Genomic DNA, 24,664 nt, shown 5'->3' with positions numbered 1-24,664 from the left:
TTTTACTCATTATATAGTCAATCTGGTACAGCTGTCTCCAGGACTTTTCCATGTGTAAAGACTTCTAGGAGAGTGGCTAAATAAAGCATTTGTTATTACCAGATTGTTTTTTTCACAGAACTATATTAATCTTTCTCCTCTTGGATTTTTATGTCCCAGGCCCTGGTTTCCCATACAGGAAGAGATCTTTTCTGAGCCTACTTCAGCATTTAGATTTCTCATAACGATAGTTATGTCATCTGATTTAGCATTGTTAAGTGCATTTTGAATGCCTTCAGAGAAACAATCTACATCTTCATCTAGGTAATCAGAAGTTGGTGCATATATTTGGGCAATAAAAATATTAAAAGGTTGTGATGCAAGTTTTAATGTAATTATCCTGTCACTTATGGGCCTAAATCCAAGTAAGGATTGGGCAATCTTATTTTTTTTTAGTATAAACGATACTCCATTCCTATGATGTCTCCACATGAGTATATAATTGAATGGCTCTTTCTGTTTATTTTTCCACTATTAGTCCATTTGACTTCATTGATACTAGCAATGGCAATTTTCTCTGATCACTACTACTACTTAAATGTCATCTCTAACTTGGTTAACTGGTATCTCAGATGTCCTCTTCTTCTTTATTTTACCAATGCCAACTGAATTCATTTGGTATTTCTACTTATATTTCACTCCTTTTTTGCTGATACACTTTATGGTGATGGTACCTGTCCTCAATTATGTTGAGGTTGAATACATACAATTATAATTAGTTTAGTTTAATCCTTTATTCAAGTGGGACTGAAAGTATCTTCAGGACTGAGCTAAGGTGGTGCAACACCAAGGTGACTTGTTGCAAAGGTGGAGAAAGCTCTCATCACTTCTATCTCAATATCTCCCATAATGCAAAGCACATCTCCTTACAGATATGTGTAATGCTATGCATTAAGGCAAGGGCCAATACCCATACCGGTTTTGACCTTTATTGAGGTCTCGTCAGCGGGAGCCAGGCGCAGTAGTGGAGACACCAAGGCAGAAGCAATGAGAGGTCATCACAACCTATAGGAGAGTTGGCAAAAGGTGTACAACCTTATTATTAAATTACTCCAGATTCAGAGAAAGATATTGAAAGTTTATTTTTCACTTGGTTAGACTATAATTAGTTTAGTTTAATCTTTATCTAAGTGTGAGCAAACAAAGTTTGCGCCTGAAAGTATCTTCAGGACTGAGCTAAGATGGTGCAACACCAAGGCGACTCTTTCAGAAGATACTTTCAGGCACAAACTTTGTTTGCTCATACTTGGATAAAGGATTAAACTAAACTAATTATAGTCTAACCAAGTGAAAAATAAACTCTCAACATGTTTTGTTGAATACATACCAGTAGCTTTCCACCCTGATTACTGATAAAAATAGTAGGATCTTGTTTGATGATGACCCATTAAGCATGACATTCATATATTATACAATCCAATACATCCAATTTGTAGTTTGGGCCAACTTGTTCAGCAAAGTCTGAAATTGTCACCCCATCTTCATTTGATTATTATTTAGGTGGATACCTAATATCAATGTACACCACAAGGAGTGGATTAGACAATGGTCCAGAAATTCCTTACAAGTTATGTGGAGGTTGTAAAAATCTTACATAATTGTTTTATTGTTATGTTTGTTTATTAAAGTTTCATATATGCTGAGTGAAAAAATTAATTAATGAGAAATACATGCTTTTTTTTATATGATAAGATAATCTAAAATATATACGTGTGTGTTTGCATTTAGTATATGCTTAGAATTATGGTAGCTACCATGTGTTTAAGTAATAGTATAATAAAGGAGAGAGCCTCTGTAGCTCAGTCAGAATAGACGAAGCCCTCTGGCTGGAAAGACCAGGGTTCGATTCACGTCTAAGACATGAAGAACTTTTATCTGGTCTCTTTCAACTAGAAGTGAGTTAGTCTGTCTCTGGACGTAAGGGTTTTTTCTCCCAGAAACTCAGGTTTTTCGTCATCCAGAACAGGCAAACCAGCCCAGTGAGCACACATGGTTTACAGTCATGAATACTGCCTTTAGGAGATGCAGCAAGGAGTGAGGACCTGGCTGCATTAATTAGTCATAAGCCTCTCACATGTTGATCCTAGGACATGTTGAGTGGAGGGACTCAAGATGTCCTAGGATGGATGGATGAGTAGGATAGGATAACAAAGGAGACTTAGATGTAGTTACAAGTAGTATAATTGCTTACTTCATTTGTAATCATTTGGGATTAACACAGAAATGTTGTTTGTATATTATATATTAACTTATGTTTGTTTACAGTGATGTTCTTATCCCATGCATTATTACAATCTACAAGCGCTGTGGTAATGATGGCCATATTTTTCACTTGAGTTTTGCTTTGAATCTCAGTACCGAGTATGCGCATTAGTTGTTTTTAGAACAACTGCCACTAAGTAATAGGAACGATAGCAAGCAAAGAAGAGCTGGAAAGGTCTAATAAACTACCCAGTTAAGATCTCTAATCTCAGAAAACATTTCATTGCATCTTTAACTACTCTCCAAGAATACTGTGAAATTAATAATTGAAGGTATCAAGCCTTTTATTTTGAGAAGCAAGTGATACATGCCCCAAAGGAGCAATATGGGATCTGCAGTAATGTTCCTTGTATTGGAAATGCATTTGGAACTGCTCAATTAATGTATTTCTGTTGTTTGAGTGATTGTTCTTTATGCAAATAAAGAAAATTGAAAGAAAGACGTATTTAAGGAAACTTATGGAAAGAAGACAAATGTAAGTATATCAGTTTAAGTGAGGCCTTTTTTATTCTGAATGCATTCTAAGAAATCTAAGATAAAGCAGAATGAATGAATATGTAAAAACAATAAAATAAGTGTTGTAAAAGAAGTTATCATATGGACAAGTGAAACTACAATACTTTTAGCTGAATACTAGATTCGGTTTCTTTTTGTAAAGTATTTTATTTTATTTAATTCAATTATAATACTGGAATTAATTCATGTAAAATATTATTTATTAGTATAATTTTCGCCTGAGTATCACAGGCATCTTCAAGGTTGAACAATAACTGACAATTCCAAAAGGTGCCACCTAAGAAACTAGTGCAAGATAACAAAAAGAGGTCGTTAAATTTCCTAACTTATTAAAAAATAAAAATCATCATCAAATTCCTGGCATGTACCATTAAAGGGTACATGCCTTTATCACCTGTCAGCACTTCAACATTATCAGATCTTATATTTCTATCTTCTAATGAACCTTCTACTGTATCAATCCACCTATATCTTGATCTTTTTCCTGCCAACCTGGCAAAGAAAACTTGTTTTGCTAATCTTTTCTCTCCAATTCTGTTTAAGTGACCATATGAGATTAACTTTGCTAACGCATTCCTGAATGCCGACAATGTCAAGTTCTTTCCTAATATCCTCATTTTTAATATGATATTGCCATCTGTTCATGCTCCTAATCTTTCTCAGGACTCTCATATCTGCGGTCTCTAATCTTTGGTCAAGTGTTTTACTTCTGACCCAGCTCTCAGATCCATAAGTTAAAATTGGCTTGAATACTGAATTGTACACAGTTAATTTCTCTCTTATTCCATATAAATTTATTCAGTTGACTTCCTACTTTCATTTTAGAATGACTTCCTACCATATTGAATTTGTTGATTCTGTTGTGTATTTCCATATTTAATTTACCATCTTCAGTAAAAATCGTGCCTAAGTAGCTGAAATGTTTTACTTGTTCTATAGGTTCTACATTCAAAATGCAGTTGATATTTTCAATGCTTCCACCTATTTTCATTGTCTTTGTCTTGTTATTGCTTACCTTCATACCATATCTATTACAACAGTTATTCAATTTAGTCAGTGAATTTTTGCAGACTTATAGCAGATTTATTTAGAAGTATAACATCATCAACATAAAGCAAAGAGCTGACATTAGCATCTCCAATTTTGATATCAGGTTTAAAACCATTTTCCTTCGTAATGTGAACCATAACAGAGGGTGATAATTTACGTCCTTGTCTGACACCAGATTTAACATTAAACCATCTTACTGTGCTTCCTTCGATTCTAACTGCTGACTTACACCACAAAGACTAAGTACTGTTTGATATAATTCCCAAATAACTGTAATGTTTTCATTAGGTTCTCTCTTGGCACCTTGTCATATGCCTTTCCCAGATCTTTGTTATATTCCCATGATTTCTCAACTATTTGTCATAAAGTGAAAATCTGATCCTAGCAGTCTCTATTTGGTTGAATCCAGCTTGTTCTTCACCCAGCTTCTCTCCCACAATTCTCAACTGTTTCTAAAGGATACTTGCATAAATCTTACCAGGAATACTCAGTATAGAAATACCTCTGTAATTCTCACAGTTTTATTTCCCTTTTTTTATATATTGGTACTATGAGAACTCTATTCCAATCATCTGGAATTAATCTCTCTGTCCAGTCCTTCTGAACTATGCAGTGCAGACACTGCAAGATTTTATACCTCCATAATTGAGCAATTCTGGTCAAATATCATCTACTCCTGCTGTCTTTCCACATTTCAGGCTTTTGATTTCTTTTTCATTTCATTTACATGTCATTACTTGAAGTAATCACTACTTCAAGTAATGACATGTATTCCTGACTGTATACCTATTCAGTGTGTTTTACCACTGTATTATCACTGCTTGTTTCCTTTAGCAATTTTTCGAAGTAATTACTCCAAACTTAAGGATATCTTTTTCTCCAGTTTTCATATCACCTTTATCATCTCTAACTCCTTTTACAGCACTCTTTCCTCCGTTTCTAAGCTTCTTCAACATTCTCCAGAATATTCTGCCACTTTCTGATATTTATTTTCTATGCTCTTGCCAAAGTCCTCCCATGACTTTTGTTTAGCTAGTTTTACTCAGTGTTTAGTTTTCTTACATTTGTCTCTGTATCCTCTAAGAGCACAAGCTGACTTATTTGCCAGGAACTTTTGATATGCTTTCTTCTTTTCCTTCACTGCCTCTTTAACTTCCTGTGTCCACTATGGAGTTCTGATTTTTCTATCCTTGAAGACAACCTCACGACATGCTCTCTGGCTGAATCAATCAGTGTTTTCTTCAGGGTTTACCACTGAATCGCCAAACTCTCAAAAATGTTCTGAAACTCTTTTATTTTTTATTCAATCATGTTTGTGTATTTTAGTCTACAGTTCACATCTGAGAGCTGCTCAACTTTTATTCACTTTAAAACTTTCTTACACGTGTTTCTTTTCAATATGAAATTCAATTTTATCCTGCTCAAGACTAAATGGTGATCACTTCTAATTTCAAATCCTCTGTACACTCTGGTGTCCTGCACCAGGGAGAAAACATCACTATCGACAATAACATAATCAATGAGGCTTTTCTTATTCTTGCCTCTTCTCTCCACGTGAATTTGTGCATATTTTTATGTTGGAACATTGTGTTAGTAATAACCGGTAATAATAATAATAATAATAAAATAAAATAAATAAATAAAATAATATATATATATATATATACTTCTTCTTCTTCAAGTGTCATCTCCTAGAAGGAGGTTGGCAACCATGTCACGGAACCTTTTTCTTTCTTTTGCTGCTCTGGAACATTTTTCAAGCCAGTCCAGTCCTTAATGTCTTTGAACCACATTCTCCTGGGTCTACCTCTCCCTCTTTTTCCATCCAATTTCCCTTCTAATATTAATTTCTGAATGCCTTCTTGTCTGGTTAGATGTCCAAAATATTTAAGTTTTCGCTGTTTAATTATTTTCATTTTTGCTTTCTTTAAAACATCTTCGTTTTTCATTTTCTCTGTCCATGGTATTTTCAACATTCTTCTGATGGTCCACATTTTGAAAGCTTCTAATTTTTTCTCTGCTTCTTTATTTAGAGTCCAAGTTTCACTGTTGTAGAGAAGGCTTGACCAAATTTAGCATTTTATTAATCTTTTTCTTGTGTCTATATTAATGTCTCTGGATGTCAGAACAGTTTTCATATCAGTAGAGTCTATTTATCAGCCTGCTATCTCTATTCTTCTTTTTATTTCTTTAAGGGAATTTCCTCTGTCTGTAAACATTTGTCCCAAATATATAAAAGACTGAACCTGTTCAATTTTCTTTTTGTTAACAGTTATGTTCAGTTTCTTATTTATTGGTTCTTTTGATATAATTATGCACTTTGTTTTCTTTAGGTTAATAATTAGTCCCATGTCTAAGCTTCTGTTATAAATTTCTGTGATTAAGTTTTGAAGATCATCTTCAGATTCAGCTATAAGAACTGTGTCATCTGCATACCTGAAGTTGTTGAAGTTCTTACCTCTGACTTTTACACCCTTCAGTTCTGAAATATTTTTAAATACTTACTCACTATATATATTGTATAGTAAGGGTAATAAGACACATCCTTGCCTTACTCCTTTTTTGATTTCAAATTTGCCAGAATATGTATTTTTATATCTTATTGAGGCCATTTGATTCCAGTATATATTTGTAATTATACGTAGGATCTTTTCCTTTTAACCCATTATTCTGTAGGATATGTATTAATTTCTTGTGATCTATTGAATCAAATGCTTTGGTGTAATCAATAAAACAAAGATATATGCTTTTCTGGTTGTCAAGGCTTCTTTCACATAATGTTTTCAAATTGAAGATTCCTTCTCTTGTAGCTTTGTCTTTTTGAAAACCTGATTGAGTGTCTTCTACTTCTACTGACAAAGTGCCTTTTATTCTTTCTAGGATTATTCTCAGCAGTAATTTTGTAACATGGCTTGTTAAACTTATTAGTCTATATTCTGTACATTCAAAAGTTTTTGGAATTTTGGGAATAGTGACAAAGATGGATTTCCTTAGATCATCAGGGATGTATCCCAAATCATAGATGTTATTAAGAATAACATTTAGGTCATTAAGTGTGTTTTCATTTACTTTCTTTAACAATTCAATAGGGATCTGATCAGGGCCTGGTGTTTTACCTGTTTTCATTTGGCTTAGAGCATATTCCATTTCTTCATATGTAATTGGTTCACCATCTATATTTTGTATATCTGGTGCATCTGTGCGATCAGAGTCAAACAGTTCTTTTCCATATTCTTTCCATCTTTTTATGATATCTTGTGTCTCTAGTAGCATTGCCATTTTGATATTTTATACAAGGATTATGGTTGAAATTTTTCTTTTTATTTGTCAGGGCTTGGATTGATTTTTGCATTTCTTTACTATTGTGTTTCTTGTCCAATTCCTCTATTTCTTTACATTTTTCATTCAGCCACTTGTCTTTAGCCTTCCTGCATTCATTTTTTATAATTTTACTGAATATTCTATACTGTTGTGTACTTTTCTTTTTTCATCTTTCATTCATAAGTTCTAGTATTGATTCAGTCATCCAGGGTTTTTTCTTATTGTATTTAATTTTTGGGATAACCTCGTTAGCTGCTGTCTTATATATTGCACTTTTAAAATTTGACCACCTGTTTTCAATTTCCTCTGTGTTACAAAGTATATTGTCTTCTGTTTTATATCCTACATGATCTAATTTCTTCCTAATTTCTGAGTTAAACACCATTATGTTGTCAGGTATATTCAGAGCTGTGAAGTCAAGTCTTTCAGTATGATTGTTTTTAGAAATGTTTTTTTAGTTTAATTTTTAACAACAAGGTTATGGTCTGAACCTATATCAGCACCTAGGTATGTTTTTATGTTGGTTATATTATTTTTGTATCTATTATTTATCATTATGAAATCTATTTGGTTTCTTATACAGTTATCTGGGTTGTCCAAGTATACAGGCTGCGCTTTAGATGTTGAAAGAAAGTATTCATTATGCGCAAGTTGTTTTGAATGCAGAATTGTATCAATCTCTCATCCCTTTCATTTCTGTCGCCTAGTCCAAATTTTCCAACTGGATTTTCTTCCCCTTCTCCAACCTTTGCATTCAAGTCACCCATCACTATGAGTATCTCATTTGATTTTACATATTCTATAGATTTTTGTAAGTTATTATAAAAATCTTCTATTTCTTCATCATTGTGATTAATCGTAGGGGCATAAACCTGGATAATTCTGATGTTAAAAGGCTTTGTGGCTAATTTAATAAGTATTATTCTTTCGTTTATGGGCCACAGCCCAATTACACATTTAAAGATGTCTTTCTTAATCATGAAATCCACTCCATATTCATGCTTCTCTCCACCAGAATATACAAATGTAAATCCATCTTTCTCTAGTTTTCCCATGTTAGGCCATCTGGTTTCACTAATTCCCATCACATCAACTTTAAGTCTTTTTATTTCCTGTATAAGGTTATCAAAATTCAGTTTATATAATGTTCTCATGTTCCAAGTTCCAATTTTCAAGACTCTGTTTCTTGTTTTCAAATGAGGAATATCAGATGCCAACCTTCCTTTTGGATTTAAGTTGACATCATCATAGAGTGCACTTGCAGCACTCGTTTTAATCAAAGTTTCAGTGTCTTTTTCCCTGTAACTATTTACAGCTTGGGACGTTGCAGAGGTTCCAACTTCCAAAGCATAGCTTGTAAAATATTTCCGTTTCTTCATGGTCGACTATAGGATAGTAACGTGGTGAGGCCCCGATCTCTTCCACGTCTACAATAGCCAGCTAACTTGACTCACTCTGTTAGCCACTGATCTGTATCCAGAATCTTCCGCCTGCCGGTTGTTTCACATTGCCGTTGATATATGAATTCTTCTGCCAATGATGAAAGAGCAGATGTTAGTGCAGTCCTAACATCTCCCACACTGGCCACATAACGTCTTGGGAGATGCACTTTATAGCTTTCTGCCAGCTCTTTGCTTAGTATCGACTTTGCCATGGCTCATTATAACATGTTTCCCGGGGGGGTCCACGTAGAGGCATGATATTAAGACTTCCTGGGTATGGCCCTCTGGACTTCACCGAAATATTGGCACTGCCATCTATATCAGTTCCATCAGGGTTTTTGACTGTGTCGTAGGTTGCCAGCCCACCACGGAAATCCATCCCAGGCTTAACTGTGCTCAACATGCAACAAGCATGACTGATGGCTAGTCACTCAAGATCCTGGTAGGAGAGCACAGCTAATTCTGCCCCCCTAATAATAAAATAAAATAAATAAATAAAATAATACACACACACACACACACACACATACACAGGGTGATCCAAAAGTAACAGAAAAAGTAAAAATTCAAATTCAAAATTCAAAAATTCAATTCGAAAACTATAGACAGTTCTTCCCCCCTGGTGCCCCCCCAAGTTCCAGACTGGATGGCCGGTTCTTGAATTCTGATGACTCGAAAGGGGGGTTTGCCCCCTGGCAACCCCCACCCCACCCCACCGAGTTCCAAACTAGTAGGCCGGTTCTCCTTGAATTCTGATGACTCAAAAGGGGGTTCGTCCATTTGGGGGGGGGGGGGGGAACTATTGCTGTGCTACCATGCAATGCTATTGTGTAGTTGAAAGGCGACATTTCACATAACCTTTCCATGAATTTTTATTCAGCCTACTTCAGTTGCGTGTGTGTAACATATTTTTAAAAATGGAAGGAAATAACGTACATTACTGGCATATCTTGCGTTTTTATTTCAAAAAAGGCAAACAAGCTGCAGAAACCCATTAAAATATATGCCGCGTATATGGGGATGGTGCCTTAACAGAACGCGTATGCCAAATTCCATTCTGGAGATTTCGAAGTCAGTGATACACCTTGCGCCGGTCGCCTGACCGAGGTTGATTTGAGTGTTGTGAAGGATATCATCGACAAAAAACCCATCACAAACAGTGCGGGAGATTGCTGCAGTACTGAACATATCGCATGCAAGCATTGAAAACCATTTGCACAAGCTGGGATATGTTTCAAAACTCAATGTTTGGGTGCCGTATGAATTGACTGAGGCCCAATATGACTGCTCGCATATCCATCTGTGATTCGCTGCGATGTCGCACAGAAAACGACCCATTTTTGAAGTGAATGATTACAGGAGATGAAAAATGGGTTGTGTACGATAATGTGGTACGTAAAAGATCATGGGGGCACAAGAGTGAACTGCTGCAAACTACCTCGAAAGCGGGATTGCACCCAAAGAAGATCATGCTCTCTGTGTGGTGGGATTATAAAGGTATTGTCCACTACGAGGTGTTACCATCAGGCAGAATGATTGATTCAACTGCAATTATTAACATGCAATTAGCACAAAACGTCCTGAATTGGCAAATCGGAAAGAAGTTGTCTTTCACCACAACAATGCCAGACCCCACACCTCGTTAACAACCTGGCGTAAATTGTTACGTCTTGACTGGGATGTTTTGCCACATCATCCATATTCACCAGACCTGGCACATTCCGATTACCACTTATTTCGATCATTGCAGAATTCTCTGAACAGGAAAACCTTCGCTAATGAGGGCTGTCAAAAGACACCTGGATCAGTTTTTCACCAGTAAACCTCAGGAGTTTTAGGAACGCAGCATTATGAAGATGGTGGACAGATGGCAAGAGGTCATTGATAAAGAGGTTCAATATATAACTGACTAGTATGCATTATATATATTAAATAAAATGTGTTTTTCATTCTACTCTGAAAAGCCGAACAAACTTATTTTCCAACCCAATATATATTTTGATTTTGTGGTGTCATCAGCCTTGTGAGTCTATACCGTTAAGTTATTAAAACAATAACTGAGAACACCGAAGCCTACAAATAGTATTTACTCTGATATCAAATGAATACGATTTACTTGTTTATACATTGACTCTCACTAAACAAACTCTTAAGAACCACAGAACAGTTTATTATACTGCAGTTTGCTATAGTGAATTTCTTTTAGCATAGTACTGTGGCGCTTTGATTCTGACTTTTCTGTGGTTTTGTTATAGCAAATTTGTTGTTTCTTACAGTGAGAGTCAATCATACTGCAATCTGTCTAATAAATGCAATGGTATCATGAAACAAAGCATTCTTCTTTCTTACATAAAACAAGAGATCAGACCTTTCAGTGCAATTCACTGCATAGCATGACTTACAATTGCAAATAAGCTTACCATTTTGATCAAGTTAATTTGCTGAAGACCATCTGAGGAGTTCAGCAAAGATAAGATTTTTATGAGTACTTCATCCTGAGTGGCCTGTGTCAACTCTAAAAAAAAATAAAAAAATAATAATAATAATAATAAAATAAAAAAAAATAGCATATATTTCAATTTTCAAGTTTGCATAGAAAATGTCAATGTTTATTTTTAATATTGAAGTTAGTAATGAATTATATATATAACTTATGACTAGCTTCAATATATTGTGAACATACCTTTATGAATATTTGTGCAGAGATATTCTAGACAATCAAATGTATGTCAAAATACATATTAAAGTCACAACAACTGTTTGACCACTGTTTTATCTCCAACTTTCCATCATGTGTCAACAGCTAATATCTCCAATGAAACCTGTCTCATTATCATTAATATACAACTTAAACAATAATGGACCCAAAACAGACCCTCTGTCGTACACTACTAGTGACTTTCCTTTGCTACTTGCCTATTCATAATTCTTCCATTCCAAAACAGACAACTATGAAGCACAGTAAAAAATGTTTAATAAATTTTAATTAATTATACAAATATATCATTTTGAGTATTTTAAAACAAGTCTGTTAACTCTGTTAACACATTCCTGAATACTAACAATATCAAGTTCCTTCCTAATATTCTAGTTTTTAATATGATATTGCCATTCATGCCATCTGTTCAGTCCGCCCAAGAAATCATAGCTACTACAATAGAAGAGAAAAGAGATGCCAACATACTTGTAAACCAACAAAACAATGAAGAGAATAGAGAAAAATACAGAGCACTAAAAAAGTAAAGTTGATAATTTATGCAAAAAAGTCAAAGAAAAATGGTTAGAAAAAAAAGCTAAGTATAACCAACAAAACAACCTAAAAGTCTTCCATGATACTGTAAAGAGAAATTACAAAGGAATTCTCAGCAAAAGTGGTAACAATGATAAACATTGTCCTAGTTAGACCCAGGTGACACCCAAATGGGGGGGGGCTCTACCCCCAAAAGAAAAAGGAAAAAAAAAAAAAAAAACACTAGAAAATTTTCCAAAAATCTTTTCCTAATTAAAATTCTTTTTTTTTTTTATTTTATTTTATTTATGTTGTGTCGTGTCTTCTATTTCTATACTACTTATGAATTTGCGATCATGGCAGATGCTCAATCATAGGTCGTATGCAATGCGTAGTGTGCATTCTCAAATCGTCTACTCAACTCACCTCCCCCCCCCCCAAAAAAAAAAAGATTAAATCCTAAGTGCAATACTGGATCAGCAGGTTATGCCTCACACCTTCCACTCCCTTTATGCTCTGAACATATTTCCTCATCGGGAACATCAAGAAGCTCCCATTCTAATATCAAGAACTGAGTATTTTATGAGGTGTTACTGTGACTGATATTCCACCTGTGTTGCTCCCAGTGGTTTCTCAGAATACTGCTGACATGATGTTTCTGCAAGATATCACCAGAATGTAATTTCTTAACAGTTTTGGGAGATCCTGCAAGTCCTAAATTCTTTTGAATAAAGAAGACAGTATTTTCCCTATTGGCTTTTCAGCTGTTGCATGGATGATCAAAAAACACTGGTACATTTATTCTAGTATCATATATCTTTTGTTTCTTACTTCTGCTAACAAATGTTGTATATGGTATCAGGACTTGGTTGTGACTTTGTTAGGGCCTATGAATCATTTGAAGATGAAGAATTCGTCCTCAAGGGGTTTTCAGTTTGGCACCACAGCTCTCCACCCACCACAGAGTGACATGGATGCCCACTTGCTATCAAGGAATGACTGCACTCAGGAATGCAACACCAGGGATACCCTGGATGGTATACCAGCACCAGAGCAGATCTTGGATCCCGACCTGGACCATTTGGTGAAAGACTTACTGCAAAACTGTTGACCCTTGCACGCAAACTCACTGGCCGACTGATCTAGGACTACCCATCTTGCCAACGCAGAGGGAAAAGTAATGCAAGACTACTAGGATCCTCCCGTTTCTGGATGTCCTCAGGTTGTGCTGTACAGCAAACACAGCCAAAAGGTGTTAGATCCCAATGATGGTGGTCTGGAAGAAAGGATGGTAAAAAAAAGTCAGGAGAATTAGAGTAAAAAATAAGAGATGTAAAGAAAAAAGAGAAAGAATACAATGTGATGGAGCTTTGCATGCAAAGCTCCATCAACACCATTGACCTTGTAGGCAAACCCCATTAACCAATAATAAATTTAGTTTACTCCTTTATCCAGTGGAAGCAAACAAAGTTTGCACCTGAAGTATCTTCAGGACTGAGGCAGCTCGTAGTAAAGGTGGACGAAGCTCTCATCAATCCTTGTCTCAGTATCTCCCATAATGCAAAACACATCTCCTTGTGGACATGTATAATGCTATGCATTAAGAGAAGGGCCACTATTCAGACCAGTTTCGACCTTTATTGATGTTCAAGTACAGGTCAGACTCAAAAACTCAACGTTGTTTGCCTCAGTAACAGGCTCACCCTGCCACTGAGAAGAACTCTCAGAACCGGTTGGCTATACACCGTGGGAGGCTCACCCCACCACCAAGCAGAGCCGTTCATTAGCTCATATCTCATCCGAGGGGTAACAGCAACAGCCATGCTTCAGTTAACTTCACAAGCTACAGCATTGCCATTCATTACCCCCCCCCCCCCAGGACCTGGATGACAGCAACAGCCAAGCCTCAATTAAAACTTCATGCGCATTGCCATTTATCACCCAAGCTTCCAACCAGTTTCGACCTTTATTGAGGTCCCATCAGTGGGAGCCACACGCAGACGTGGTGACACTAAGGCAGAAGCAATGGAGAAGTCATGTTTACCTATACGAGTTGCCAAAAGGTGTACCACCTTATTATTAAATTACTCTGGATTTAGAGAAAGATGTTGGAAGTTTTTTCCCACTTGGTTAGATATAAATAAATATAAGATATATTAGATATAATAAATTTAGTTTAATCCTTTATCCAAGTGGAAGCAAACAAAGTTTGCGCTTGAAGTATCTTCAGGACTGAGGCAACTCGTAGTAAAGGTGGACCAAGCTCTCATCACCCCTTGTCTCAGTATCTCCAGTAATGCAAAGCACATCTCCTTGCGGAGATGTATAATGCTATGCATTAAGGGAAGGGCCACTACCCAGACCAGTTTCTACTTTTATTGAGGTCTCGTCAGTGGAAGCCAGACCCAGAAGTGGTGATACTAAGGCAGAAGCAATGGAGAAGTCATATTTACCTATACAAGTTGTCAAAAGGTGTACCACCTTATTATTAAATTACTCTGGGTTTGGAGAAAGATGTTGGAAGTATTTTCCACTTGATTAGACTATAATAAATTTAGATTAACCCTTTATCCAAGTGGAAGCAACAGGCACATACTTTGTTTGCTTTCACTTTTGTTATTGTACCGAAGAAGTTAGAAGAAGATTATTACTCAGAAAAAAAGCAATGACAAATTTAAGCAAGATCTTTAAAGATAAAGATATTAGCCTCACAACAAAAATCAAAATTGTGAAAGCAATAGTATTCCCTGTGGTGCTGTATGGATTGAAATTTGGACCCTGAGAAAGAGTGAAAGAAGGAAGATATATGCATTTGAATTATGGGTTTGGAGATGCTTACTAAGAATACCATGGACTGCAAAGCAAACCAATAAATCAGCCAGATTGCTCCCTTGAAGCTATGATCATCAAGCAAAAATTGTCATACTTCGGACATATTAAGCGAGCAAATGACACTCTGGAGAAGATGATGATGCTTGCTAAAGTTGATGGAAGCAGGAGAAGAGGAAGACAAAGAATTAGATGGGTGGATGGAGTTAAAGAAGCAACCGGAGTGCACTTTGAGGTTCTGAAAGACGTGGTCAGGGACAGATTGGTAGGGAGAGTGTATGTTCATGGAGTCGCCAAGAGTCAGAAACGACTCGATGGTGACACACACACACACACACACACACACACACACACACGCACACACGCGCGCGCGCCTTTTGGCAACTCGTATAAGTAAATATCACTTCTCCATTGCTTCTGCATTAGTATTACCCCTTCTGGATATGGCTCCCACTGACGAGACCTCAATAAAGGTAGGAACTGGTCTGGGTAGTGGCCCTTCCCTTAATGCATAGCATTATACATGTACGCAAGGAGATTTGTTTTGCATTATGGGAGATACTGGGACAAGGAGTGATGAGAGCTTGGTCCACCTTTACTACTACTACTATTATTATATGATGATGATGATTATAATTTGACACCTCCAGGGAGTCCAAAGATTCATCGAGGGAGAGTGTACCAACAGCATCGAACGATTATACCCTTCCAACTACTAACCATGCTCAAACTTAACTTTTTGCGTGAGCCATTAGTAGCAGAGGCTCTACCAATTAACCAACCTTTGCTGGCTACGAGTTGCCTCGGTTCTGAAGATACTTCAGGCGCAAACTTTGTTTGCTTCCACTTGGATAAAGAATTAAACTAAATTTATTATAGTCTAACCAAGTGGGAAAAAACTCCCATGAACCAACTGATCTTGGCTGAGCCATCCAGGACCCAGTGATGATGGTCTGGAAAAAAGGATAGTAGTGGAGTGGTGTAAAAAATATAGGAAGTAAAGGAAAAGGCGGATGAAGGCAAAGGACCAGTCTGATCACTGGGAGGTCCCCCCTCCTCCTCAGAGAGTAGCCCCACAGGAAGGGGGCTATCAGGAATTATGGCCCATATAACTAAAGCTATGAAGGCCAGTATATCATGTCTGTTAATTACATGTATTTTTCTGGCCAGTTTATATGTTTTATAATCTAACTTTTTAAAATTATAGTCTAACCAAGTGGGAAAAAACTCCCATGAACCAACTGATCTTGGCTGAGCCATCCAGGACCCAGTGATGATGGTCTGGAAAAAAGGATAGTAGTGGAGTGGTGTAAAAAATATAGGAAGTAAAGGAAAAGGCGGAAGAAGGCAAAGGACCAGTCTGATCACTGGGAGGTCCCCCTCCTCCTCAGAGAGTAGCCCCACAGGAAGGGGGCTATCAGGAATTATGGCCCATATAACTAAAGCTATGAAGGCCAGTATATCATGTCTGTTAATTACATGTATTTTTCTGGCCAGTTTATATGTTTTGTCTTAGATGAAAACACTTTCACCTTTGTATGAGATCAGCTAACTCACCTTCTGATGTAAAAACAATCAGGAAGGCCGTACGGGCCCTTTGCATTCTTCCGCCTTTTTCTTTACTTCCCACATTTTTTACACGACTCCTTTGTCTTTTTTTTATTATCATTCTTCTAGATTGTTATTCACATCCTAGATGGGATTGGAAACCCAGGTGTTTCCACAAACGCATGTTGTTACCAACTGGGCTATTGAGTTTCTGTTCTTTCACGGAGAGTGGTAGGACCCGGGGAGAGCCCGCTTCCTCCACTGGACGGAAAACGATTAGCCAAAAGGGGGGGGGGGGGGTGTCATGAGGGTTGAGTTGGCGGCCGGTTGTGTTTTGCTAGAGATATAGTGTAGTATCTGTTCATCAACGAATGGCTTCTAGAAGCCTGCCTTCTAATGATTTCGCTAATCAGCGAAAACACTGTTAGCAAATACAGTTTACTATTTTTTGTGGCTTCTAAAGTAGCCTTCTTTTTTTTCTTTACATTAATATCGCGATTCCATGGAAGTCCTGTGGCAATAATTTCGTTATCATAGCTTAACTAATCTACATTTCACTAGTAGCATAGTAGCAAAGAATCGCGAATGACTGAAATTGAGCTTAGCGTAAGTGCTGGAGTTTCTTGAAGTTTTTATAAAACTAATGTATATTCCATAACAATATGAGTGATAGATATCATATAATTTTACTAAAGTCGAAACTTCTCTTAAACAGCAAAGGTTGGTCGACAGTTAAGCAAGTTTGAGCGTGGTTGGGTTAGTAGGTGGAAGAAGAACAATCGTTCGTTGCTGTTGGCATACCCTCCCTCGATGAGTCTGGACTCCCTGGAGGTGTCACAATAATAATAAACATCACTTACCCTGAAAATGTTTCAGCAAATCATCGTCTAAATGAAACCTGACCGGGTCCGTGCATTTCTTCTTCTTCACTCCCATTGTAAAGTCAATAATTCACTTTAGATTAAGAACCGTTTCTAACTAACATTCCACATATCAACAACGAACAAACTCTAGTAAACATACATAAACAGAGATTTCATAACTGTAACGGTGTTATTCAAACATCACACGTGCCTAGATGCTAACATTAGTGATTCAGCACAAAATAAATTATTTGAGAATATATTTTAAGGAAGTACGATTAAAATGTTTCATTTTAAAATGATCATTTCTAAAATTATGTGTTAGTAAGCTACTTAGATTTATATTTATCACCCTGACGAAAAAAAAAAACAAAGTGCGATCCTATTTTCATTGAAAGGGTCATGTGATCGTCGTACAGTTTACAAACGTCGTACCATGTTTACAAAAACTAATAGAAGTTGGAATGCGTTGTGTGTAAGAAGGGCTTATACAAGTGATGTATAATTCAGTTTTGAGGATGTCATGTAACTTTAATTCCTTTAAGTATAATATGTTGTTTACTTATATCCTTGTGAATTCCACATTGATCTGAGTACTTCCTTGTCTCATCAAAAAAAAAAAAAAAAAAAATTTATATCGTATGCACTTTCAAAGATAACTATGAATAGGAATCCTTCGGAAAGAGGGGATTTCGATACCAATATGGAAACTGGGAAGCTTAAGACTTTTGCTAGCACTGCAAGTAAAGAAGATTGCGTGGCAAATGAAAGTGGAATAAAAATAACTGCCTCGCTACCTGTTGATAAGGAAAAACATTTTATGTCTAAATTCCCTTCATTTCGAGAACCAACAGAACTTGGATCGTTTTCGTTAAATGGTAAAAGAGAATTTTGTTTTGACAATCATCAGTTAAAATATTTATGTATGTCCTCCCAAATATGTAGGTTACAGTTAGATCTAAATAGTGGATATGAGAATCTGATAAGAAAAACTGTTGAAAAGACAGAGAAACTGGACAACGTTTTGAAATGGGTGTTATTAAACAGAAAAAAGTTTACCATAAGTAAATCTGCCAGTAGCTGTATATGTAAGGACAGGTAATTCTTATAAACTTATTTACATTTTATATATTTTAATTGTTTTATAGGGTCATCTTAAATTATATAGTCAGATTTCGAGCGTCTCTTTAGCGCAATTATAATGGAACAATGCCAACTCCAATTGGAAAAGTCTGGTCGATTCCGTCATGAGGAAAGTCGAATAAAGAGAGAATCCTTATGTTTTTTTTTTTTTTTTTTTTTTCAATTGATGGTAAGTTAGCCGAGTAGAAGGATTTTATTCTCTCGGAAACTGGATTTTCGTCCTTCATACAGGTAAATCATCCGTGAGAACACACGCAATTTGTAGACAAAAATTACTCTTGGTCGAAGATGGCGTTGTGTATTTGGAGGATTAAGTAGAGGAGTCGGTGAGTTGTGTATAGTGGAGTGCTGTGCCCTCTAATGAGTTCTTGGAAGTGTCACAATAATTTTCTTGTCAAGTAAAGCAGATTGTTAGGTATGTTTAAATAGTTGGTGTTTGTGTCATATTATTGACGTGTCTAATGTATACAGATTTCATTCCTATGTAAATTAAATAACAGTGGTCCCAGAAAATAACTATGGTATCCCACTTGTTATCTTTTTTGAGCCACTGCACTCCATACAGAACTTGCTAGTTCCTATTAATCAACCGTCCCTATAACCAAGTTACTAAATGAATATCCATGCCCATCCTACTCAGTTTCAAAGTAATTTATCATGCTATGCTTGATCAAATGTTTCAGAAAAGTCCAGATAAATCATTTTATAACCATTTCTTCTGTCCATTACACTAGTCACTCTTTTATAAAATTAGCATTACTAAAGTATTACCTGCAATTAACAAACCCATGCTGCTCTAGAGATTTGCATTCTCAATAATTCTGATTTGTATTCTGTCACTAATCGGCCGCTCTACCACCTTTGCCATTACACTTGATATACACAGTGGCCTATAGTTTGACACTACTAACTTGGATTCTCCCTTAGGCAGTAGCACTATTTTTTTCCTTTCTCTGGTATAGGTCCTGTTGCCAGACTTCTGCTGAACAACAAAGTCAAGGGCACTGTCAGCACTTTTGCACAATTCTATAGTATACCTGTTGAGATCCTATCCAGTCCCACAGCCAAATTAGCATTGAGGTTACTTAATATTCTAAATACTTCCCATTTTGAACTACCAGTCTTCTGTCCTCCTTCCTGTTGTTGTTCGACACCACTCTTAACCCTCCTATTTGAAATACACTAATGAAATACTAATTGAACATTTCCACTGTATCATCAGATGTAACTCCTGCATCCATCTCAGCAACTAAAGCCAGTCTTCTATATTCATCCTTCTTCTACTAACAACATAACTGGAATTCTCTAGGATTTTACTTTGACTGAAGTAGTAATGTCCTGTCGTATGCTAATTTCTCCTCCTTTACTATACTTGTCACCTTCATATCCTGCACTTTATACCCTCATTCTGCTTCCTTCCTTACCATGTGATGGTACAGTAGCCGCGAGTCCCCTTTTTACAGGGGAAGGATATGACACCATCTAGTCCACCCCCCCCCCCCCAATTTTATCCGGGCACCTGAACCGGCACAGGCTGATGAATCAGGCCTATGGCTGTATTCTGTGTGTGTTCACGAGACTAGTTTGCGGGACGAAAAACCCCAGATCTGGCAGGAAATAAACCCTGCTGTCCATGCCCAAGACCGGCTAACTTGGCTATGGCTGAGGAAGATCCTTAAGCTCCTCGCGTCATCAATGGGAGGAGCTTAGGGATATTCATGATTCATCCATTTCACACATATTTTATTTATCCTCCAAACCTTAAGAATACAGTTTGATATTGCCATAAGTAACTGATTGTCGACCAAGTTCCAGACACTGCTGATCTCTCAGGTTCTCTCCCCTTCAACTGATCTAGCCATTGCACATCACCAAACTGGTTAATTAATTTATCAGTGTCCCCTGCTCTACACATTTCTCTTGTTCTGTGAAGCTTGTCCCTGCCAAGCCATTCCCAATGTCAAATCCACATGATCACCTCCCCAGTTGCTAGCATTGTGGAGACATCTTTTATTATCACTGCATGAGATGATATTAAATTTACCACTCAAGTCTCACATGTTGCTTGATCTACATGCCGCATAAGATAAATGTCCATATCTAGCTCAGGGAATAAATTAAAGATACCAAGAAATTATATATAATATATATTTAATTTATAGTATAACCAAGTGGAAAAACTTCGAACAGTGTAGCTCAGGGAATTCAGTCTTCTTACTCGCACATTATTTTTACCCTCATGTGGTCACCACTCGCATCTGTATAAATATTTCGGAATCATTTCTTTTTTTTCATTTTCTTTCTTTAGCAACATCACACTAAATATCTAAAATTTGTGCTACCTCTTTTATCTTTCCTGTCTTATCTAAAACTGCTGTAACTGTCACATTTTATTCCCGTGAGTACATCATCCTCCATTAAACACGTCTATCTCACTCTGCATATACCTCAGTTCGTTCCTCAAACTTGCTGATTATTTTCTAATATCCTTACTTGCATTTATGTCTTTCATACCAGTTGCTTTATCAGTCTACTTCATTCTTCTACTGTTCCACCATCCTTCACATCTCTCTATATATCTTGCTGCTCTCATTTTCTATATCATCTATGTGCAAATTAAACAGCTGAAGACAAAGTACTGAGCCATACTGTACACCATTAGTCACCGGCCTTCTCCCAGACTCAGCTTTCTCCATACAGCCACTCTTAGATATCTGTCCATCAGCCATCCTGATGGACAGATATCTAAATCATCAGCTTGATATCCATCTTGTTTGCTCCAATTTAAGCAACAGAGTTCCATTTGAAATCCTGTCAAATGCCTTTGCAAAGTCAGCATATCACAGGTAGCCATTTCCTTTATCCATCTCAGTTGTCACTTTATTATTGTTGCGTCGTATATCTCTGATATTGATATATCGAGGCAATATAATTAACTTTATCCTTTCCTACTTTAGCCGCTATATCAAATTCTATTGCTTGTACCTCTTTGTTAAGTCGGTTGCGCCATTGTTATGTGATCTTCATTAATTTTAGTAGTATCATTATGTCTCACTTCTTTTATACCTTTTCTTACGTAATTTAACCTTTTAAGGGCCACCAGAGATTACCTGTTCCCTGAATTCTATGAGTTATCTTGGTCACTCAGGCAAAATTTATTTTTTTATCTGTGCCAGCCTGGGTCTTAAAGTTAGAGATAAACTTAACCTTTAGGATAAACATAGATTATCAGGTGCCACTAATAATGTTAACTGAATTCTTAGAAGTCTTGGGTTCTCTGGCTTATTTTATTTGCAGTCGTTGCCCTACTACTTTCAATTGGGGTATTCTCGCACGCACACACGATCACAGGTTCGAAGTTTTATGAAGGGTCAGTCATCATGATCAGAAACACATGTAAGGAACCAAAATATTTATTAAACTCAATATATAATGCCATACAAGTTAAAGTAGTTATCAATTCTAATTTAATCTTCTACCTTTCTCTCTCCCTCTCACTCTTAAAACAATTATGCATTGACTTCAAAATGTTAGCAAGTTCAATAACTCAACATATAATACACTCTTAATTACAGCTCAATTGGACATTTATAATCTCTCTCAGATTAATTACAACAGAATCTCTATCTAACTGAAAGTTCTTAAAGTTTATTTTAAAAGCATAGTCATTTACATAAATCTTAGTTCTTCACTCTTTCTTCCATTACAAATTTTAAGATGCATTCTCTTAACACTGTTAGTCAATTCTCAAAAGGGGCTAGAACAAGTGAGAGTACTTATCTATTCTTTATCGGTTTTCTTCCGTCCTTCTTTGTTTCGATTCTGGTTGTCTCAATCTTATTGCCAAGTGGGTTACACGTGCTCGCCTGAGCTGGGCGCTATCTCTCTGCTAAGGTTTTACGTCGATTGCCTTCTCCTTGACGGCCTACAGTTGATTTTGCCGAAATCTGCTGTGGTGTCATGCCGGAACTTTTCGTAAGTCAGCCCTCAAAAATGAGAGCTGAACTGCGATGAACTCTTGGAGTACATGAAAAGAAATGCAGGAACAAGAAAAAACGGGGTGATTTACTTTCGTGTCACGGGTTTTATACGCTCCCCTAGAGCGCCACCTTTCCGAGTTTGAATTTCTCTTATTGTCTCACCCGTTGGTCTCAGGCTGGGTGACTTCACTGATCAACATACGGGACTACTTGTTTCCTTAAACGTATGCGTCATGATGTCTTCTCAGATGTGATGCCTGCGGGTGCTTACGCTGCTCTTATAGTATTAGGGCGATCTTTGCCCTATGTTGCTGAATAATATGCATTCTTTCATTTATAATATTTCAATAATGATTTCTCTCATATCTTCCCTTTTTACTGACTTACATTCATGCTAGACATAGATACATTAATTTAAATTCACATTATTAGATATGTGAAGAGCCAAAGGCTTCAATTCGGCGACATATAACTTGTTTAAGTTAAGGGATATTACATCCCATATAGTTTCTTAGCTGAATAAGAAATTCAAAGAGTTTTATGCCGAATATAGTAAAAACTATATATAAAGTTTGGCGATTCCAAGCGTAAGCAAATATACCTGGATACTGCAGCACTGATCCCAAAGGGTAGTGCAAGCTGGGGCAACTCGTGGTAGAGGTGGAGCGAGCTCCGATCACTATTCTTGATATTTGCCCATAATGTGAACTTAGCTCCTAGGAACTGTATTTTTGTTCACATTATGAGAGAAGGTCACTACCCAGACCAGTTTTGACCTTTATTGAGGTCTCATCAGTGAGTAGCCAGACCTAGTTAATGTGAACTTAGCTCCTAGGAACTGTATTTTTGTTCACATTATGAGAGAAGGTCACTACCCAGACCGGTTTCGACCTTTATTGAGTTCTCATTAGTGAGTAGCCAGACCTAGTTAATATCAAGTTTGTAGCGAACAGAACTTGTACCCCTACTACGAGTATTGCCGTGAGGTGCTCTAATAAATTATTAGATATGTGAAGAGCCAAAAGCTTCTCGGCGACATATAACTTGTTTAAGTTAAGGGATATTACATCCCATATAGTTTCTTAGCTGAATAAGAAACTCAAAGAGTTTCATGCCGAATATAGTAAAAACTATATATAAAGTTTGGCGATTCCAAGCGTAAGCAAATACCTGGATACTGCAGCACTGATCCCAAAGGGTAGTGCAAGCTGGGGCAACTCGTGGTAGAGGTGGAGCGAGCTCCGATCACTATTCTTGATATTTGCCCATAATGTGAACTTAGCTCCTAGGAACTGTATTTTTGTTCACATTATGAGAGAAGGTCACTACCCAGACCGGTTTCGACCTTTATTGAGGTCTCATCAGTGAGTAGCCAGACCTAGTTAATATCAAGTTTGTAGCGAACAGAACTTGTACCCCTACTACGAGTATTGCCGTGAGGTGCTCTTGCTTGCACTACCCTTTGGGATCAGTGCTGCAGTATCCAGGTATTTGCTTACGCTTGGAATCGCCGAACTTTATATATAGTTTTTACTATATTCGGCTAAGAAACTATATGGGATGTAATATCCCTTAACTTAAACAAGTTATATGTCGCCGAATTGAAGCCTTTGGCTCTTCACATATCTAATAATTTATTAGAGCACCTCACGACAATACTCGTAGTAGGGGTACAAGTTCTGTTCGCTACAAATTTGATATTAACTAGGTCTGGCTACTCGCTGATGAGACCTCAATAAAGGTTGAAACCGGTCTGGGTAGTGACCTTCTCTCATAATGTGAACAAAAATACAGTTCCTAGGAGCTAAGTTCACATTATGGGCAAATATCAAGAATAGTGATCGGAGCTCGCTCCACCTCTACCACGAGTTGCCCCAGCTTGCACTACCCTTTGGGATCAATGCTGCAGTATCCAGGTATTTGCTTACGCTTGGAATCGCCGAACTTTATATATAGTTTTTACTATATTCGGCATGAAACTCTTTGAGTTTCTTATTCGGCTAAGAAACTATATGGGATGTAATATCCCTTAACTCAAACAAGTTAAATTCACATAATTCACAGTTTATCATACAAGATATTGTTACAAAAAAAAACATAGTTACAACTGCACTAAAAGATAAGTATGCATATATATTTTTTGTTGATTGTTAGATTCTGGAATGGTGACGTCATGTAAAATTTGAAGTTGCATATTTCAGATCTAACATTATAAAAAAGTAAGCACATTTCTAAGACAAGACCCATCCTAAGACAGACTAATTAGTAAGACAGTAATATAATTACATTATACATACATGCATCTTCAAGGCCCACTCTTCCTAATTTTGGGAAGAGTGGGCAATTGGGTTGTGGGGGCAACAGCTGCAAGATGAACTTCCAATGGTCACGATCCTCTGCCACCAAGCTAAAGTGTTCTGGTGGGATTCCCAAATGTGTCTA

At 36.9% G+C, this 24,664-nt stretch overlaps 2 protein-coding genes across 4 annotated transcripts in view; one reads left to right on the top strand and one right to left on the bottom strand.

Annotated features, from left to right (window-relative positions):
- LOC150102123 (tRNA (32-2'-O)-methyltransferase regulator THADA-like) overlaps window positions 1-17,282 on the bottom strand; it is a 694,369-nt gene extending 677,087 nt beyond the window's left edge. For 2 of the 3 annotated variants that reach the window (XM_090398691.1, XM_090398692.1), the window contains exons 1-2: window positions 17,097-17,282; window positions 11,051-11,145 (exon numbers count right to left, since the gene is read on the bottom strand). In XM_090398691.1, coding sequence (XP_090254817.1) covers window positions 11,051-11,145; window positions 17,097-17,172 — 171 coding nt within the window. In that variant the 5' untranslated portion in view covers window positions 17,173-17,282. The remainder of the gene's footprint in view (window positions 1-11,050; window positions 11,146-17,096) is intronic. The other variant, XM_090398693.1, reaches the window with a different exon arrangement.
- A 157-nt stretch (window positions 17,283-17,439) lies between these two features.
- Window positions 17,440-24,664, top strand: part of LOC150102122 (decapping and exoribonuclease protein-like) — an 83,660-nt gene continuing 76,435 nt past the window's right edge. The window contains exon 1 of the mRNA XM_090399807.1: window positions 17,440-18,197. Coding sequence (XP_090255933.1) covers window positions 17,761-18,197 — 437 coding nt within the window. The 5' untranslated portion in view covers window positions 17,440-17,760. The remainder of the gene's footprint in view (window positions 18,198-24,664) is intronic.

Source organism: Typopeltis vanoorti, chromosome 10, assembly GCF_054136105.1.
Source record: "Typopeltis vanoorti isolate ZY-2024b chromosome 10, IOZ_Tvanoo_1.0, whole genome shotgun sequence".
Classification (NCBI taxonomy): Eukaryota; Metazoa; Arthropoda; class Arachnida; order Uropygi; family Thelyphonidae; genus Typopeltis; species Typopeltis vanoorti.
Note: the sequence above shows the minus strand (reverse complement) of the source record. Positions and strands in the feature narration are given on the sequence as shown.